Here is a 15,164-nt window from a genome sequence, read left to right on the forward strand (position 1 = left end):
GGGAGCAATTCCTTCCAATATCCCATCCAGCCCTGCCTGTGGCAGTGGGAAGCCATTCCCCCTGTCCTGTCCCTTTGGTCTCTCCCAGGTTCCTGGTGCCCTTTCCCGAGCCCTGCTGTGCAGTTGCTGGGTGGCATCCTTGTGACAGCTCCAAACTCCTGCAAGGAGTCACAGAAGGGATGGCCCGGAGGTTCCTTTGAGCTGTGTGAGGGACACAGTTTTACATGGAGTTCTCTGGGATCAGTTTCAACTCACCTGAGCTTATTTTAGGAGTTCAGAGCCATGGCACCAAACCCTGCACTGCCCTGCAAACCTGTCCCGTGTCACCTGTGGGATGAGGACACCTGGCACTGGCAGTGTCCCAGTCCATGCCCCAAGGAGCTGCACAAACAGAGCTCGAGGACATGGCCAGTGCATTTCAGATCCTTCATTTAATAACCGTGCACCATAAAGAATTGTATGCTAATGTGTCAGTACAGAAAGACGTGGCACGGAATATTAACTGGCTCCATTTGAATGTTAATACATCCAGAATTTAAGGTCAATGTAATTACCTTTGCTACTAATTTAATTAGCATTCATTTAGAAGAAAACATCCTTTGGCATTTGACAGCATTTAAACTTTATGTTGCTTGTTCAGAAGTAACTCCCCAGGGAAAAAAGTCACTTAGGAAATGTCTGAAAAATCCCAAACTCTTTGGAAATTAAACTGTTGCTTTACTTGCCTTCCCACGTGTCTGCTCATACAAAGATAAGCCTTGGGGAAATCCTCAGTTTGCAAGAGGGAATGTATCAGATAATAATAACAGTAATATTCACTGCATATATTTGTATCAGTTACCAGCAGCATCAGTTTCTCTGCAGAGGGGAAGTAAGTGATTTTTATGCTTCTTTTGGGGTTTTGTATATTCTAAACTATTGCTGCTGGTTGATGGTGATGGTAACTGTTCATGTAACACATGGAGTATTTTGACTTCAGTATTTTTGGGGATTTTTGTAGCCTAGAACACTCGATGGCAGTTCCCAGCACCTGCTGAAGTGGCAAAGGCTGGTGCTCAGGTAAAAATCCATGGAAAGTTCTGACACGCGTTTAGACAGCAAGAAGATCTTGCTATCTGCTGCTAAGATGATCCAGCAGAGATTATCACACCCCCAGGAGGGTGATTTGCCTCCGTTTTTGCTTTAAATCCAGACTTCCAGATAACTTATCAAAAGACTATTTTTAGAGATGATATCCCTATAAAAATCTTCAAAACTATCTTTCCCCCCAGCCTCCAGGCTTTCCTGCCTGTGCTTTTACTGGCAGCACGATTGTAAAGCTCTTAAGCCCCTACAGAAGATAACATGCTCTTGATGAGGTTTAAAGATAGCTTATTTCAGATTAATTTAAATGAACCCAGAAGAAACTGACTCTGAGGAAAGCCTTTTACTGAAATAAGAATTTCCGTATTTTTGCAGCAAGTAACGTAAAAGTGGAGTAATTAAAGAGGTAAACTTCTGTGTGCAGGGGAGGGCCTGGAAAAGGGACCACTGGCCTTTTATCTTTTGAAGGAGGATTTTTTAAAACCATTATTCTTCAAAATATAGCACCAATTTGGGGAAATGTCACTCGTGACCTCTTTTGTCACTTGAGGAGCATTGCGGAACACGCTGATTTTTGAGGGAAGACAGGTGAGTTCAGGCATTGTCCTCTGCTCCCTGAAAGCAAGGGAAGGGGGTGGAGAGGTGGGGTAACAGAAATGTGGCTCCTGGAAGTGTTTCCAGGGCAGGGCTGTTGCAGGAGGAGCTCCCTTCCCTCCCCAGTGCTGGGGTGGTTATTTTAAATAATTTAAAGTTATTTTTAAATTCTCCCGTGGTGGTTATTTTAAATAATTTAAAGTTATTTTAAAATTCTGCCGTGGTGGTTATTTTAAATAATTTCCTGGTGGCTGTGAGGTGTCACTGAGGGGGCTGAGGGAAGGGCAGAGCTGCCTCAGTTTTCTGTCTGCAGGTTCTGTATCCCAGGAGGAGGGGTTTGCATCCAGACATCAAAGGCACTATAATATTTATCCTGTGTGAACATTATGTAATGTAATTGATTCTAGAGATGCTTCATTATTTTTCATTTCTTGGACCGTTCAGATCACTTTTCCCCCCGCTGCTTCAGCGGCTGGCCCGGCTCTGCGGGCAGGGATTGCCACCTGCTGGCAGCCAGCCCTGCCCGGAGCAGGGACTCCAGGGGACATTCCCCGGGCTGGGCTCCTGGAGGAGCTGCTGGGACCCGGCAGGTCCCTCTGGGCTGGGCAGTGACAGAGCCCGGGCTCCGGGGTGCCAGGGTGCCCGGGGGGCACAGCCCGAGCCGGGGCAGGGTCTGGGGGTACCCGGAGAGTGCCAGGAGCCAGAGTGCTCAGTGACACCCTGCAGGGGGGCTCAGGGCACAGCTGGCACTCAGTGACACCCTGCAGGTGAGCTCAGGGCACAGCTGGCACTCAGTGACACCCTGCAGGTGGGCTCAGGGCACAGCTGGCACTCAGTGACACCCTGCAGGTGGGCTCAGGGCACAGCTGGCACTCAGGGACACCCTGCAGGTGGGCTCAGGGCACAGCTGGCACGCAGTGACACCCTGCAGGTGAGCTCAGGGCACAGCTGGCACTCAGTGACACCCTGCAGGAGTGAGCAGGGCACAGCTGGCACTCAGTGACACCCTGCAGGTGAGCTCAGGGCACAGCTGGCACTCAGTGACACCCTGCAGGTGGGCTCAGGGCACAGCTGGCACTCAGTGACACCCTGCAGGAGTGAGCAGGGCACAGCTGGCACTCAGTGACACCCTGCAGGTGAGCTCAGGGCACAGCTGGCACTCAGTGACACCCTGCAGGAGTGAGCAGGGCACAGCTGGCACTCAGTGACACCCTGCAGGTGAGCTCAGGGCACAGCTGGCACTCAGGGACACCCTGCAGGTGTTTAAGGGCTTGGAGCATCCTGGTTTGTGGAAGGTGTCCCTGCCCATGGCAGGGGGTGGGACAAGATAGGCTTTATGGTCCCTCCCAACCCAACCCCAGAAGTGGCCTCCAAAAGCTAAAGCCAGGCAGTTCTGGAGCTCAGTTTGGGGTGGAATACGGGGAAGAGCCTGGAGACGTGAGAAGGGCAGCGGGAGCTCACGGCCAGCAGCAGCCAGGTGTGTGTTTGTGCCTGTGAGGCTGCCCTAGGGGATGTGGACAGCGGGCAGAGTGCCCGTGCCTGTCACCTTGCAGCCTCCTGGCCGCTGCCAGGGGGACCTCAGGCTGAGGAGGGGGTTCAGGGGTGCATTTCCTCCAGCTGTCGTGGGATTCGTGTGAACAGGGGCAGAGGCACCCAGGGTGGGGAAACTCCTTTTGCAGAGCCCCAGAAGAGTGAATACATCTGTCCCGAGGGATGTCTCCCAGCCAGCAGGTCTGGTTTGTTTGGAATGCCCGGCCCTCACCTCTGTGTGCCCGGAGCTGCAGTGGCTCTGCTGACTGCACCTCCTGCTCCCTGCAAGCAGGAATTTGCTCCGGCTGTCACAAGAGGGAACTGCAGCACCAGTTTGGAGCTGCTGCTCTTCGCACACCTTTTCTCCAAGGACTCGGTGGTTGCAGTCATCTTCCTCCTAAAACTGCTCTCTTCTTACAAATCAGATTGTTTTTTAATTTGTGCATGAAATTGTCCATTTTTATTGCTTTTGAGAGCTTTATTTCTGGTCAGGTAAAACTTGGTAATGTCTTCACAGCTTTTCAAGGCTTGCAAAGCTTTTTTGAATTAACTGATTTGCCGTGGTAAATTTCAAAGTGCGTTTTTCCCAGCACAGAGGGCTCATTTCAAAAGGGATATATAAGCTATAGGAAAAGCAAGCACAAGGATCCCTCTCATGTTCTCCTTCAGGCAGATGGACTGCTAAAGGAGGGAACGTCTCCGTGGGGGTGTGGAGCCAGAGAAGCTGATGCCAGAATCACCTGGAAAAGGAAGGATGACCTCTGCGAGATGAGTGGATATGAGGCAGCCCCTCCAGCAGCACGGTGCCAGTCTGGCCCCGAGGTGCCAGGGATCCAGCTGGCATTCCTGGGGTGAGCCTGTAGCGTGGGGAGCTCCCTGGCATTCCCAGGAACTGCTGGCACATGCTGGGGGGTCCCTGTACCTGGGTATGGCTTGGATTTATCAGAGGCTTTCTTCTGCTCTTGAATTTTGTCCCAGCCTTGCTCTTCCCAGTTTTTAAGACCAGGGAGTCCTCATATTAGCAGACAAGAGCAGGATATCTGCAGGTGTCCCTGCTGGGGAAGGTGACTTTGGGGCTGCCTTGTACCCACTTGAGCTGTAGTTTTTTAAAGAGATGATGGTGCTGGGCTGGTGGTTGGACTTGGTGATCTTAAAAGTCTTTTCCAACATTAACCTTTCCGTGATTCTCTGAAAATGTAGAATAAAAGATTCTGAAGAAATGCTACGTTTTGTTCCAAAGAGGACATTGAAATTAGCTTGCTCCATTTTATCCAGTGTTTATGGTCAGCTGGAATGGTCAAATCAAGAAATAAATCTTAGACAAACATGACATTTTAGAAAGTCTTTCACAGTTCATGATAATGAACACACCCTTTATTCTGCAGCCAGTTTGTGTTTGGCCATTGTGTTCCTTGCTGGCACAGGCCAATGTTCTTTCAGAGGACACAGGAAGATCAAATAAAGATGTTTTCAGCCCGTGTCTGACTTTGCCCAGCACATGAGCTGAATTACACAGGCCAGTGGTGTTTGTGAGTGCAGCATCTTCACTCTGCTCTGCTGTGTTCCTCCAGGAAATGTGGGGCTGAACCAAGAGCTGGGACACACATCCCAGCCGAGCACATCCCTTGTTTTCCAGGAGTCAGGACAAAGGAGCAGCCAAAACTGTGATCCAGTCTCTGGCTGTTCCCACCCCTGTGTCCGGATCAGCCAGAGCAGCCTGGTAAAACCCCTGTGGGAGTGTCCCAGGTGCTCCTGCCTCCTGCCCTGCTGCCTGCCCTCCTCAGCCACCCTCTGGAGCTTTCCCTGCCCAGTGAGCCCGCAGTGGCAGGTGAGGGGTGGCACGCCTTCCAGTTCTGAAGAAAATGCCAAGTCGACAGTGAAAGCCACTGCAACAGGGTGCAGTAATGTGTAAACATAGCTCACACCCTCCAGAAAGCTGCCATTGCTGAAATGATAACCCCTGGGGATTCACAGTGTGCCATGGGCTGGGGTCCCATCCAGAACGATCATCACAGGACAGGGAGCAATGGGTGGATCTTTCTATGAAGAGCCTGAAACCTGGCCTGTGGCTGTCCCTGAGCTGGGCAGCTTTGGTGGCTGGGCTGTCCTTGGGGGGCTCAGCTTTGGTGGCTGGGCTGTCCTTGGGGGGCTCAGCTTTGGTGGCTGGGCTGTCCCTGGGGGGCTCAGCTTTGGTGGCTGGGCTGTCCCTGGGGGGCTCAGCTTTGGTGGCTGGACTGTCCTTGGGGGGCTCAGCTTTGGTGGCTGGGCTGTCCCTGAGCTGGGCAGCTTTGGTGGCTGGGCTGTCCCTGGGGGGCTCAGCTTTGGTGGCTGGACTGTCCTTGGGGGGCTCAGCTTTGGTGGCTGGGCTGGCCCTGGGGGGCTCAGTTTTGGTGGCTGGCCCTGGGGGGCTCAGCTTTGGTGGCTGGGCTGTCCCGGGGGAGCTCAGCTTTGGTGGCTGGGCTGGGCCCTGGAGGGGGGCTCAGCTTTGGTGGCTGGGCTGTCCTTGGGGGGGCTCAGTGCCCGTTCAGCTCAGGGGAAGGATGTGGCTGCAGAGCTGCTCTGGTCTGATGACCTGTGCTGAGGGACACTGTGCTCTGTGCTCAGCTCCTGCCATCCCTGGGCTGTGTGCTGGGCTGTGCCCTGAGCTGTGCCCTGGGCTCTCCCCTGGGCTGTTCCCTGGGCTGTGTGCTGGGCTGTGCCCTGAGCTGTGCCATGGGCTCTCCCCTGGGCTCTCCCCTGGGCTCTGCCCCGAGCTCCTGCTGCTGCTCCTCAGCTCGCAGCCGCCTGCAGCCCTGCAGGGCCCCAGGCATCCCAGGAGCTGCCCTGGTCAGTGGGGTCTCAGGGAGATGGTCTTGATTTGACCATTCCAGCTGACCGTGCCAGCCCTGGAGGAATTTGCCATCCCAGGAGCTGCCCTGGTCAGTGGGGTCTCAGGGAGATGGGGCCGTGCCCGTGCCAGCCCTGGAGGAATTTGCCATCCCTGAGCTGCCAGGAGCTGGAGCTGTGCAAAGGCAAACCCCCCTGGTTATCGCTGCCGTTCTGGGCCCCAGTGGGGCCTGGCCCAGCCATGGCCTGGCTCGTACACTCTGCTGCTCCTTCCCATCATTCTGCTGCTGGTTCTGCAGGTATCTCAGCCCTCAGCTGAGTGATGCTGCTCTCTGACAGCAGAAATGATGTGTAGACCCAGAGCCCTACGAAGCAGCATGTGGAATTAATTATTTAGTAGCTTAATACATGGATTTTTTTCAGGTTTTCGGTTGCACAGTTATCAGATAAATCAGCCTTTCTTTTCATGATGTAAATGTGAGTAGAAGTCATGTCCAGCAATTTTTAAGGGAGCTTTCAAAAGCTGAGATTGGTGTGACTGATAAAATGCATTTCATTAGACAAATGTTCCACACATAAACCTATTTTGTGAATGCAATAATCTGATATTCTCATGTGTTAGTCTGCAGGTCACAAGAGAGTATGGGAAAGTCATAAAGTAATTCAAGGCATATAAACTTGGCTTTTGATTCACTAGTAAATCAGGGTTTTCTCTTAAAGGAAAAGACATCAATTGAAAGAAATATGACTTAAAAATTAATACCAGTATTACAAAGCTATAAAGATTTTATTACTTGGAGCATTCCCTTTGTGAAGATGAGTTGGTCTGTCCTTCTAATCTCCTCTAAAGCAGTGTAGGCTGCAGTTATTTAAAGGGATCATATAGAATTTGTAAAACAAAACATTTCTTTGCCAGCCTCCTGCATGTGGGTTCAGATTCCCAGAGGTTACAAGTACAGCAACAAAGACAGAAATGTGCCATTCCAGTATTTGATCTCTGGCTGCTGATGCAGTGATGAAGATTGGGATGTGCTCCAAACATATTGGGTATTTTAACACCAAAAATGGCCAATTTGCTTTGCAAAGTGGGGGGAGGTCAGTGAGGTTCTGACAGTTCCTGCCCAAACACCAGGCACTAAAAGGATTTTTCCCCTGAAAATCACTTCTCTCACAGAAAGCCTTGCAGCCCTGCTGCCTTACCCTGTTCCTCCTCCTGATTTTGGCCCTAACTCCCTTAAAGCACTGTAGGTATTTAAAGCATTTGAAGTGATTCCCAGCTTGGAGCAGTTAAAGCCATGAAGCCCTGGAGGCTGCCCCAAAGGCTGCCCTGAGACCAATCTGTTTGAGCACCTCAGTGAGCTGGAGGCCAAAAAGAATCTCATTCCTGAGCCCAGCTGCCCATGCAAGGGTAACTCTGGAGATTGAGTATCTCAGTGTCCAGCACAGAGGGGGAAAAGCATAAACCAAGATCACGTAATGGGGCACACAAATAGAAATGAGGGAATTGTTGTTCCTGTGGGTTGTTCCTCAGCAGCAAAGCAGTAGCTGCGTTTTGCCACAGATCATTCTGAGTATTTTCTTAAGCCTTGTGTCCTCTCCTTGTTCTTATATTTTGAAACTGTCCCTCTGTTTGGTTTTTTCTTTGGGGCTGTTGGACTGAGGTCTATTGTAGAATTGATGTCTGCAGTTCATTGCTCAGTTCCCAACAGAAGATGTGTTGTTTAAAATAATGTCTATACTGTTTCTCTCTTCTTTGCTGCAGTTACTTTGAGCTCCCTGAAGTCCAGCTGTGGACGTGCAGGCCAGCACTGACTGGGGAGCATTACCCAAACTGGTGTGAGCAGCAATGACTGGCTGCCCTTGCTTGTGGCAACTGGGCCTGGAAGGATCCCAATCCTGAAGGTCAGATGCTCTTGTCAGGAATACATGATTCCTGCTGGAAATTATTTCCATGAGATCAGATGGATAGATATAATTAGCAGAACCAAGCCAGACAGGATTCTTACAGGAACAGCTGTGCAGCCAACAAAGTTATTGTATCAGAGATTTTTTTTTCAATAAATATTTTACGCAGAGTCATATTTCTTTTCACAACAAACTGGATCTTAACCCAAAAGGATTTGCTTTGTGGCAAAGCCAGACAAAGAAAGTGAAGCTCATGGTTTATTCTCGTGTCTCAAAATGTTGAGATAGGCTGGACAGCGCACGGCATGGTAAGTGTTACACAGGCCTGAGCTTTATTGTGGGGTTGCTCCCATTTTGGAGAAGCTGTAAGGCAGTCCCCTTCCTGAGGGGTGCTGGGGAAGGGCTGTCCCTCCCAGCTGTGCTGTAGGTGTGATGCAGGACAGCTCCTGGCCCCTGCTCTGCCCGGGGCAGGGATCCCTGCAGAGCAGCCCTGCTTGGGACTGACCTCCTGCAAGCAGCAGAGAGCTGGAGGTGCTGAGCAGAGAGCTGGTAACCGCAGGGATGCCTGCACAGGAGCCCTGAGCAGGGCTTGCCTGGCTTTTCCATAGCAGAGGGACCAGAGAAGCCTGGGGGACTCAGAGCACAGCAGATCCCTGTCATGCTGGAGGTGCAGGGGTGCTCGTGAGTGTTAGCTGCATTTACCGGGGGGGCTTCATGGCTAGAAAGACACCATAAAGCACTTTCCACCCTTGTTTCCCTCCTTCTTCAAGAAACAGACCCCCCTTTAGTCAGACTGCTCTGAAACAGAGGTGCAGTTGCAGGAACAGGCAGAGGTAACCTTGAACCCCTGAGTTCCTGCCTTTTGAGACAATTGAATGCTTATAGCCAGCCCCTGGCACCCGTGAGCCAGGCAGGGAGCACGTTCCAAATACTGCTCTATTTAAAGCACCCCAGGGCTCCCAGAGCAGCTGCAGAGGCAAACTTACCCTGCCATTCCACCAGCAGAGGGGCAATGGCAGCACCAGGTAAGAGGCACAGTCACCTGGGGATGTAAGGACATGCTGAGATTAACAGAGCTGAGCGGTGCAGTGTGAGTGCACTCAGCTACCTGCATTCTTCTCTGATACACTAGATAGAATTTACTTTTCAGTAAGAAATGTAATCTCTTTGAAAGCTAATTCTATTAACAGCTTGGGTTCCTCCTGTATTTTTGAATCCTGTAAGTTTTGTTTTATGTTTTGTAGTTGCCATTCCAGGTTAGCTGGCACAATAGGACAGTGTGTAAAATGAGTTGTGTTTGACAGCATTCTTGTTATACTGTGTGGAGCTGAGCTCCAAGTGTAGTGTCAACTGCAGTGAGAAGTGAACACAGAATAAGTTAGATCTTAACTCCACCAAGCTCAAGTGGCAGAGCAAAATTTTAATAACGACCTTCTTCTTCTTTCTTCTTCTTCTTCTTCTTCTTCTTCTTCTTCTTCTTCTTCTTCTTCTTCTTCTTCTTATTATTATTATTATTATTATTATTATTATTATTATTATTTTAATAATAATTTTAACAATGACCTTCTCATTCTAAGCACGCTTCACTCTCTCCAAAGAGAAAGGGCAGTTTATAAAATCGCCTTTTATATCTATTGTATTTTTTTATTTATTTCACTTAAATTTAGAACTGTAGCTGTGGTGTGTGCTGTGTGCACAGTTACTCAGGTAACATTTGTGAAGGGAACTTTTTAATACAGCTTCATAGCTACGTTCAAAGTTTTTAAAGACTTTTCTTCTGGTTTTTTTTTTTGCACCACTGACTGGTATCTAGGGAGAGTGAGTTTCTGCCAAGGTACAAAGGACATTGAGCACTATTTATTGAGTTCTCATTGACAGCCCCAGGAATTACCCTGACACTGGTTTAAACTGGAGCTCCCCTAGCAAAGCCCCCCAGTCAGCAGCACCAGCAGAGCTCTGACAAACCCCTCTGTGCCCCCACAGGACCCAGCCCTGCCTTTGTGATTAGACCTTCAGGGAAAGTGCAAAAAGAGAAAGAGCCTTCAGGGAAAGTGCAGGGAAGTGATCCCAGCAGCTTCACCTGCTGGCACGGCAGCAAAGGTCTCTAAATGAAACAGCTGAGGGGCTCCCCTGGGGCAAAAGGACACCCCGAGGTTCTGGGGCGGGATTTTTTATGTGTTTATGTGTTTAATATTTTCATGGCAGCACATGCAGATCTGTCCCTCTGGCAGCACGCTGTGCAGTGCCATGGTGAGACAGGTGTGCTGTGCAGAGCTGTGGAACAATGTGGCAATCCTAAATGAGTAAGCGTCCCTCTGCGTCTGCCTGCTTGAGCTGAGCTGTGCAAGGGGTCGTGGATAGTTTCACATCATTTATCAATCCCTTCAGAAACCTGTAGTTCTATTAGCTGTGTAAAGGTGTAAGAGGTGTAATATACTGTAAGTAGCAGGCTCTCCAAGGTTGTTATTCTGCTTTCTGCCAAGAGTGTGCTGCTGGCAGGAAACCAGTGCAAGGGTCCGTGAAATACTGAAATTGAGTGGAGATGTAAAGCCAGTCCTGCTTCCTGTGTGCTGGAGCTGGGGCTGCCCTGGGCTCCTCTGAGCCTGGCCTAGCCCTGCTGAGCAGCTGAGCCTCGGCTCAGCACCCTGGGACGCGCCCACCTCCTGTGCTGGCTCTGGGGGGTTCGCTCAGCAGCCCCTGCAGCGTCACTGAGCCTGTGTTCTGTGCCAGCCCAGGCCCCGCTGTCCCGCCTGCTTGTCCCCGTGCTGCTGGCCCTGGGCTGGATCGTGGGCTGTGCCCTCATGGTGTACATTGTCTTCTGCTGACCACGGAGGGATGGCAGTGCCACACAGAGCCCTGCGGTAAGTGATGGGGACACACAGAGCCCTGCAGTGACGGCAGTGTCACACACAGAGCCCTGCAGGGACGGCAGTGTCACACACAGAGCCCTGCAGTGACAGCAGTGTCACACCCAGCCCTGCAGTGACAGCAGTGTCACACACAGAGCCCTGCAGTGCTGGCAGTGTCACACACAGCCCCGCAGTGACAGCAGTGTCACACAGAGCCCTGCAGTGACAGCAGTGTCACACACAGCCCTGCAGTGACAGCAGTGTCACACACAGAGCCCTGCAGTGAGGGCAGTGTCACACCCAGCCCTGCAGTGACAGCAGTGTCACACACAGCCCTGCAGTGACAGCAGTGTCAATCACACACAGCCCTGCAGTGAGGGCAGTGTCACACACAGAGCCCTGCAGTGGCAGCAGTGTCACACCCAGCCCTGCAGCGACAGCAGTGTCACACACAGAGCCCTGCAGCGGCAGCAGTGTCACACAGAGCCCTGCAGTGACAGCAGTGTCACACACAGAGCCCTGCAGTGACAGCAGTGTCACACCCAGCCCTGCAGTGACAGCAGTGTCACACCCAGCCCTGCAGTGAGGGCAGTGTCACACCCAGCCCTGCAGTGACGGCAGTGTCACACACAGAGCCCTGCAGTGACAGCAGTGTCACACAGAGCCCTGCAGTGAGGGCAGTGTCACACACCCAGCCCTGCAGTGACAGCAGTGTCACACACAGAGCCCTGCAGTGACAGCAGGGTCACACACACAGCCTGCAGTGACAGCAGTGTCACACACAGAGCCCTGCAGTGAGGGCAGTGTCACACCCAGCCCTGCAGTGACAGCAGTGTCACACACAGCCCTGCAGTGACAGCTGTGTCACACACAGAGCCCTGCAGTGACAGCAGTGTCACACCCAGCCCTGCAGTGACAGCAGTGTCACACACAGCCCTGCAGTGACAGCTGTGTCACACACAGAGCCCTGCAGTGACAGCAGTGTCACACCCAGCCCTGCAGTGACAGCAGTGTCACACACAGCCCTGCAGTGAGGGCAGTGTCACACACACAGCCCTGCAGTGACGGCAGTGTCACACACACAGCCCTGCAGTGACAGCAGTGTCACACACAGAGCCCTGCAGTGCTGGCAGTGTCACACAGAGCCCTGCAGTGAGGGCAGTGTCACACACACAGCCCTGCAGTGAGGGCAGTGTCACACACCCAGCCCTGCAGTGACAGCAGTGTCACACAGCAGCCTCCCCTGCCCTGCTTGGGAGGCTTTTAAATGCTCCCACCCTTTTAAATGCTCTTTTCTGTGTCTTACAGGTGAGAGGAACCGACAATGATGTTGATGAGAAGAACACAGAAGTTCAGTTTAGATTTCTAATGACTAAAATACGTATAAAATGAGTTATTTTTAATATCAACCATGTAAATGCTGTGCACACTTTGTATCCATTAGGAAGGATCACCAAACCAATTTCCCTGTTCTCAGATTATTTGCAGTTTAGGGAGTGGTTTTTGGAATCTTGTGGCAGGTGAGATCCTGCCTGCTTGCTGAACAGCAAACTTTTAAACCAGCTACTAGCAGCTGAGGAACGTCAAGCTTGGTAGGAACAGGCAGGGGTTAATTTCTCATGGGGCCTGGGCAAGTATTTTTAGCCCTGTTATGGGGAAAATCTCTTGCACTCTATTGTCATGAAACAGAAACGTTGCACGTCCTTGGAGCAGAAAACCCCAGGCTGACTCGGGGCTGGGAGGGCTGAGAGTGTCTGAACCTCAGGCTCACCAGGGGCCCTCCGTGGCTTGTGCTGGGGGTTTGCCTCTTTAATTACAATTGGAGATAATTATATTCCCCCAGTCAATAACAAGCCATGTGAACTTCCAGTGACTTTGCCATTTAAATCACAACTGAGCATCAGATCACTGCATTTTCACTGACAGCTCTGGGCTTTTGAGCATGAAGATTTTTCTACTGAAGAACTGCAGTTCTGAGGAGATGAAATCATTAATAATTCAGTCCCCAGTTAAAGCAGAGAATTGATTGTGAGAGGCATGTCTGGAAGATCTCAGCAAGATGTATGTTTAAGGGAATGTGAAAAAACTCGTAACAACCCTTGATGGGGTTAAATAGAGAAAGAAGGTAATTCTTTACTCCTGCTCACATAATTTGTATAATTTTGAGAATGTGAGGAAGGCACATCAGTCAGACATCCTGTCTCCATCTGTGGGCACTGTCTGTTGAGCTTTAGGAATGGAAACACAAATAGATTTGGCCGTGGTGCAGCCGTGAACATTCCTGGGCCACTCCAGCAGCCAGCCGGAGCACTGAAGTGTGACATTCCGTTTGGGAATTGTCTTAGCACCGGGTTTCTTCACCTGGGAATGAACTGGGGGCACAGGGGGTCCAGTCTCATCAGATGTCCTGAAAGAGAGGGGATAAACCCTGGAGATTCCCAATGCCTGCACGGCTGCTGTGTCCTGTGTCACCTGAGCAGCACCTCAGGGAGTCCCTGCAGGTGGGAGCATCCTCCTCCTCCCCGCAAGGGGCTGCTGAGCCCGGAGCCCACCCTGAGCAGACACCTCAGGGTCTCACCTTCCGCTCCTCGCTGTCTGAGCCCACCCAGACTGCTCCAGCTGTGCCTCCACAGCGACCACGTCGGTGCTTTCACAGCTCACTTCATTTACCAGGCACGGAGGGAAACAGTTCTGAAAGGGCCCGCTGGCACAAACAGCTCTTTGGGTGTCTCACAACGCTGGGAATCGAATGTTTCCAATTAAACTGTTACAGAGATAAAATGTAAACACTACAATCTGGTTTAGCTTTACCTGATTTTTGAGATCTGATTTGGCAGAGCAAACCAAAATAACTTTCTAGGCTGGCGTCAATATCATCGAGCTGACTTGCTGCATGCAAAGCAGCAGTTCCTGCCAGTTTTATGGGGTAATAAAGAGAGGATTATTCCAAGAAAATATGCATCCCCCACGCTGTTGGAAGATCACTGAGCACTCTGCAGTGACCTTTTGTAACCACCTTCAGCCAGCCCACCCGGGTGTCTGCTCGTGGTGCAGCTGTACAGCGTGAAGCTCTCCTTACATGCAGGGCTAAAAGGGGTACCAAAAGCTTTGGGGTTTTTCCTTCCTGAAAAATAAAACGGGTGTTTGAGAGCCAGGTTCTTTTCTCTCCAGGAGGTGCTGGTGATTGAGGGGAAAAAACCCATGCACATTCAGATTTCTTGGAAAACGCTGGTGCTGCACTATTAAAGCGAGGGGATAACCTCAGTGTCAGGCCACCACACTATTGTTACAGCAGGATGCCAGGCTTGCCTCTGCCTGGTTTTCCCTGTTTCCCCTGAACAGCTCTTGGAGTGAATCAGGTAGAGAGGAGTGTCTGTCCCCCTGTCCTGGGATGCTGCATGAGGCATCCTGGAAACCTCCAGGCCCATGTTAATATGCTTTCAGTGCTCGTAATCCTGTTAAGGGTCTTGGTGTACACGGAGCATGACTGGTGCAGAGCAGAGCTGTGGGGATAACACCTGCCTGTGGACCAGAGTTTGGGTGGGACAGGGATAAAACCTGCCTGTGGACCAGAGTTTGGGGTGGGACAGGGACAGGGATAACACCTGCCTGTGAACCAGAGTTTGGGGTGGGACAGGGACAGGGATAACACCTGCCTGTGGACCAGAGTTTTGAGTGGGACAGGGATAACACCTGCCTGTGAACCACAGTTTGGGTGGGACAGGGACAGGGATAACACCTGCCTGTGAACCAGCGTTTGGGTGGGACAGGGATAACACCTGCCTGTGAACCAGAGTTTGGGTGGGACAGGGATAACACCTGCCTGTGAACCAGAGTTTGGGTGGGACAGGGATAACACCTGCCTGTGAACCAGAGTTTGGGTGGGACAGGGATAACACCTGCCTGTGAACCAGAGTTTGGGTGGGACAGGGATAACACCTGCCTGTGAACCAGCGTTTGGGGTGGGATGTTCCCAGTCCCACGCCAAGGACAGTGGCTCCAGGGCGCTTTGCCCACCTGCTGTGTCTCTCCTGCCCCAGAGGCTGCACCCGCCCAGGGGAGAGGTTCACCTGCTCCTGGCTGTTCCCGCAGCGCCCACACACCTGGGCTAACCGTGCCCGTGACCCCTTTGTGCCCCCAAAGCTCCCCGGCGGGGCTGAGGGCCCTGCCTTGCTCTGGGTAAAGCGCAAAGGGGACAACGCGCGGCGGGTCCCGGTGCCGGTCCCGGTGCCGGTGCCGGTGGGGCGGGGGCGCGCCAGGTGCGCTCCGCAAGGGGGCGCTGCCTCACCTGCCCCTCAGGAGCGCCGCGCCCGCTCCGCTGGGAGCCCGGGACCCGGGACCCCCGACCCCGCTCCGCTGTGAGCCCGGGACCCGGGA

At 51.9% G+C, this 15,164-nt stretch overlaps 1 protein-coding gene across 2 annotated transcripts; it reads left to right on the forward strand.

Moving 5' to 3' along the window:
• The first annotated feature begins 1,413 nt into the window (after positions 1-1,413).
• On the forward strand, positions 1,414-14,255 carry STRIT1 (small transmembrane regulator of ion transport 1). Of its 2 annotated transcripts, XM_038146542.1 has the most exons (4): positions 1,414-1,671; positions 7,796-8,246; positions 10,674-10,799; positions 12,096-14,255. In XM_038146542.1, the coding sequence occupies exons 2-3, from the start codon at positions 8,244-8,246 to the stop codon at positions 10,761-10,763; spliced, it is 93 nt and encodes a 30-aa protein (XP_038002470.1). In that variant the 5' UTR covers positions 1,414-1,671; positions 7,796-8,243; the 3' UTR covers positions 10,764-10,799; positions 12,096-14,255. The 2 variants fall into 2 exon arrangements, with proteins under 2 accessions (XP_038002470.1, XP_038002468.1); XM_038146540.1 differs by lacking the exons at positions 1,414-1,671; positions 7,796-8,246 and adding an exon at positions 8,845-8,963 and having other exon boundaries at positions 10,669-10,799; positions 12,096-14,239.
• The last annotated feature ends 909 nt before the right edge of the window (positions 14,256-15,164 follow it).

Source organism: Motacilla alba, chromosome 9 (genome assembly GCF_015832195.1).
Source record: "Motacilla alba alba isolate MOTALB_02 chromosome 9, Motacilla_alba_V1.0_pri, whole genome shotgun sequence".
NCBI lineage: Eukaryota > Metazoa > Chordata > Aves > Passeriformes > Motacillidae > Motacilla > Motacilla alba.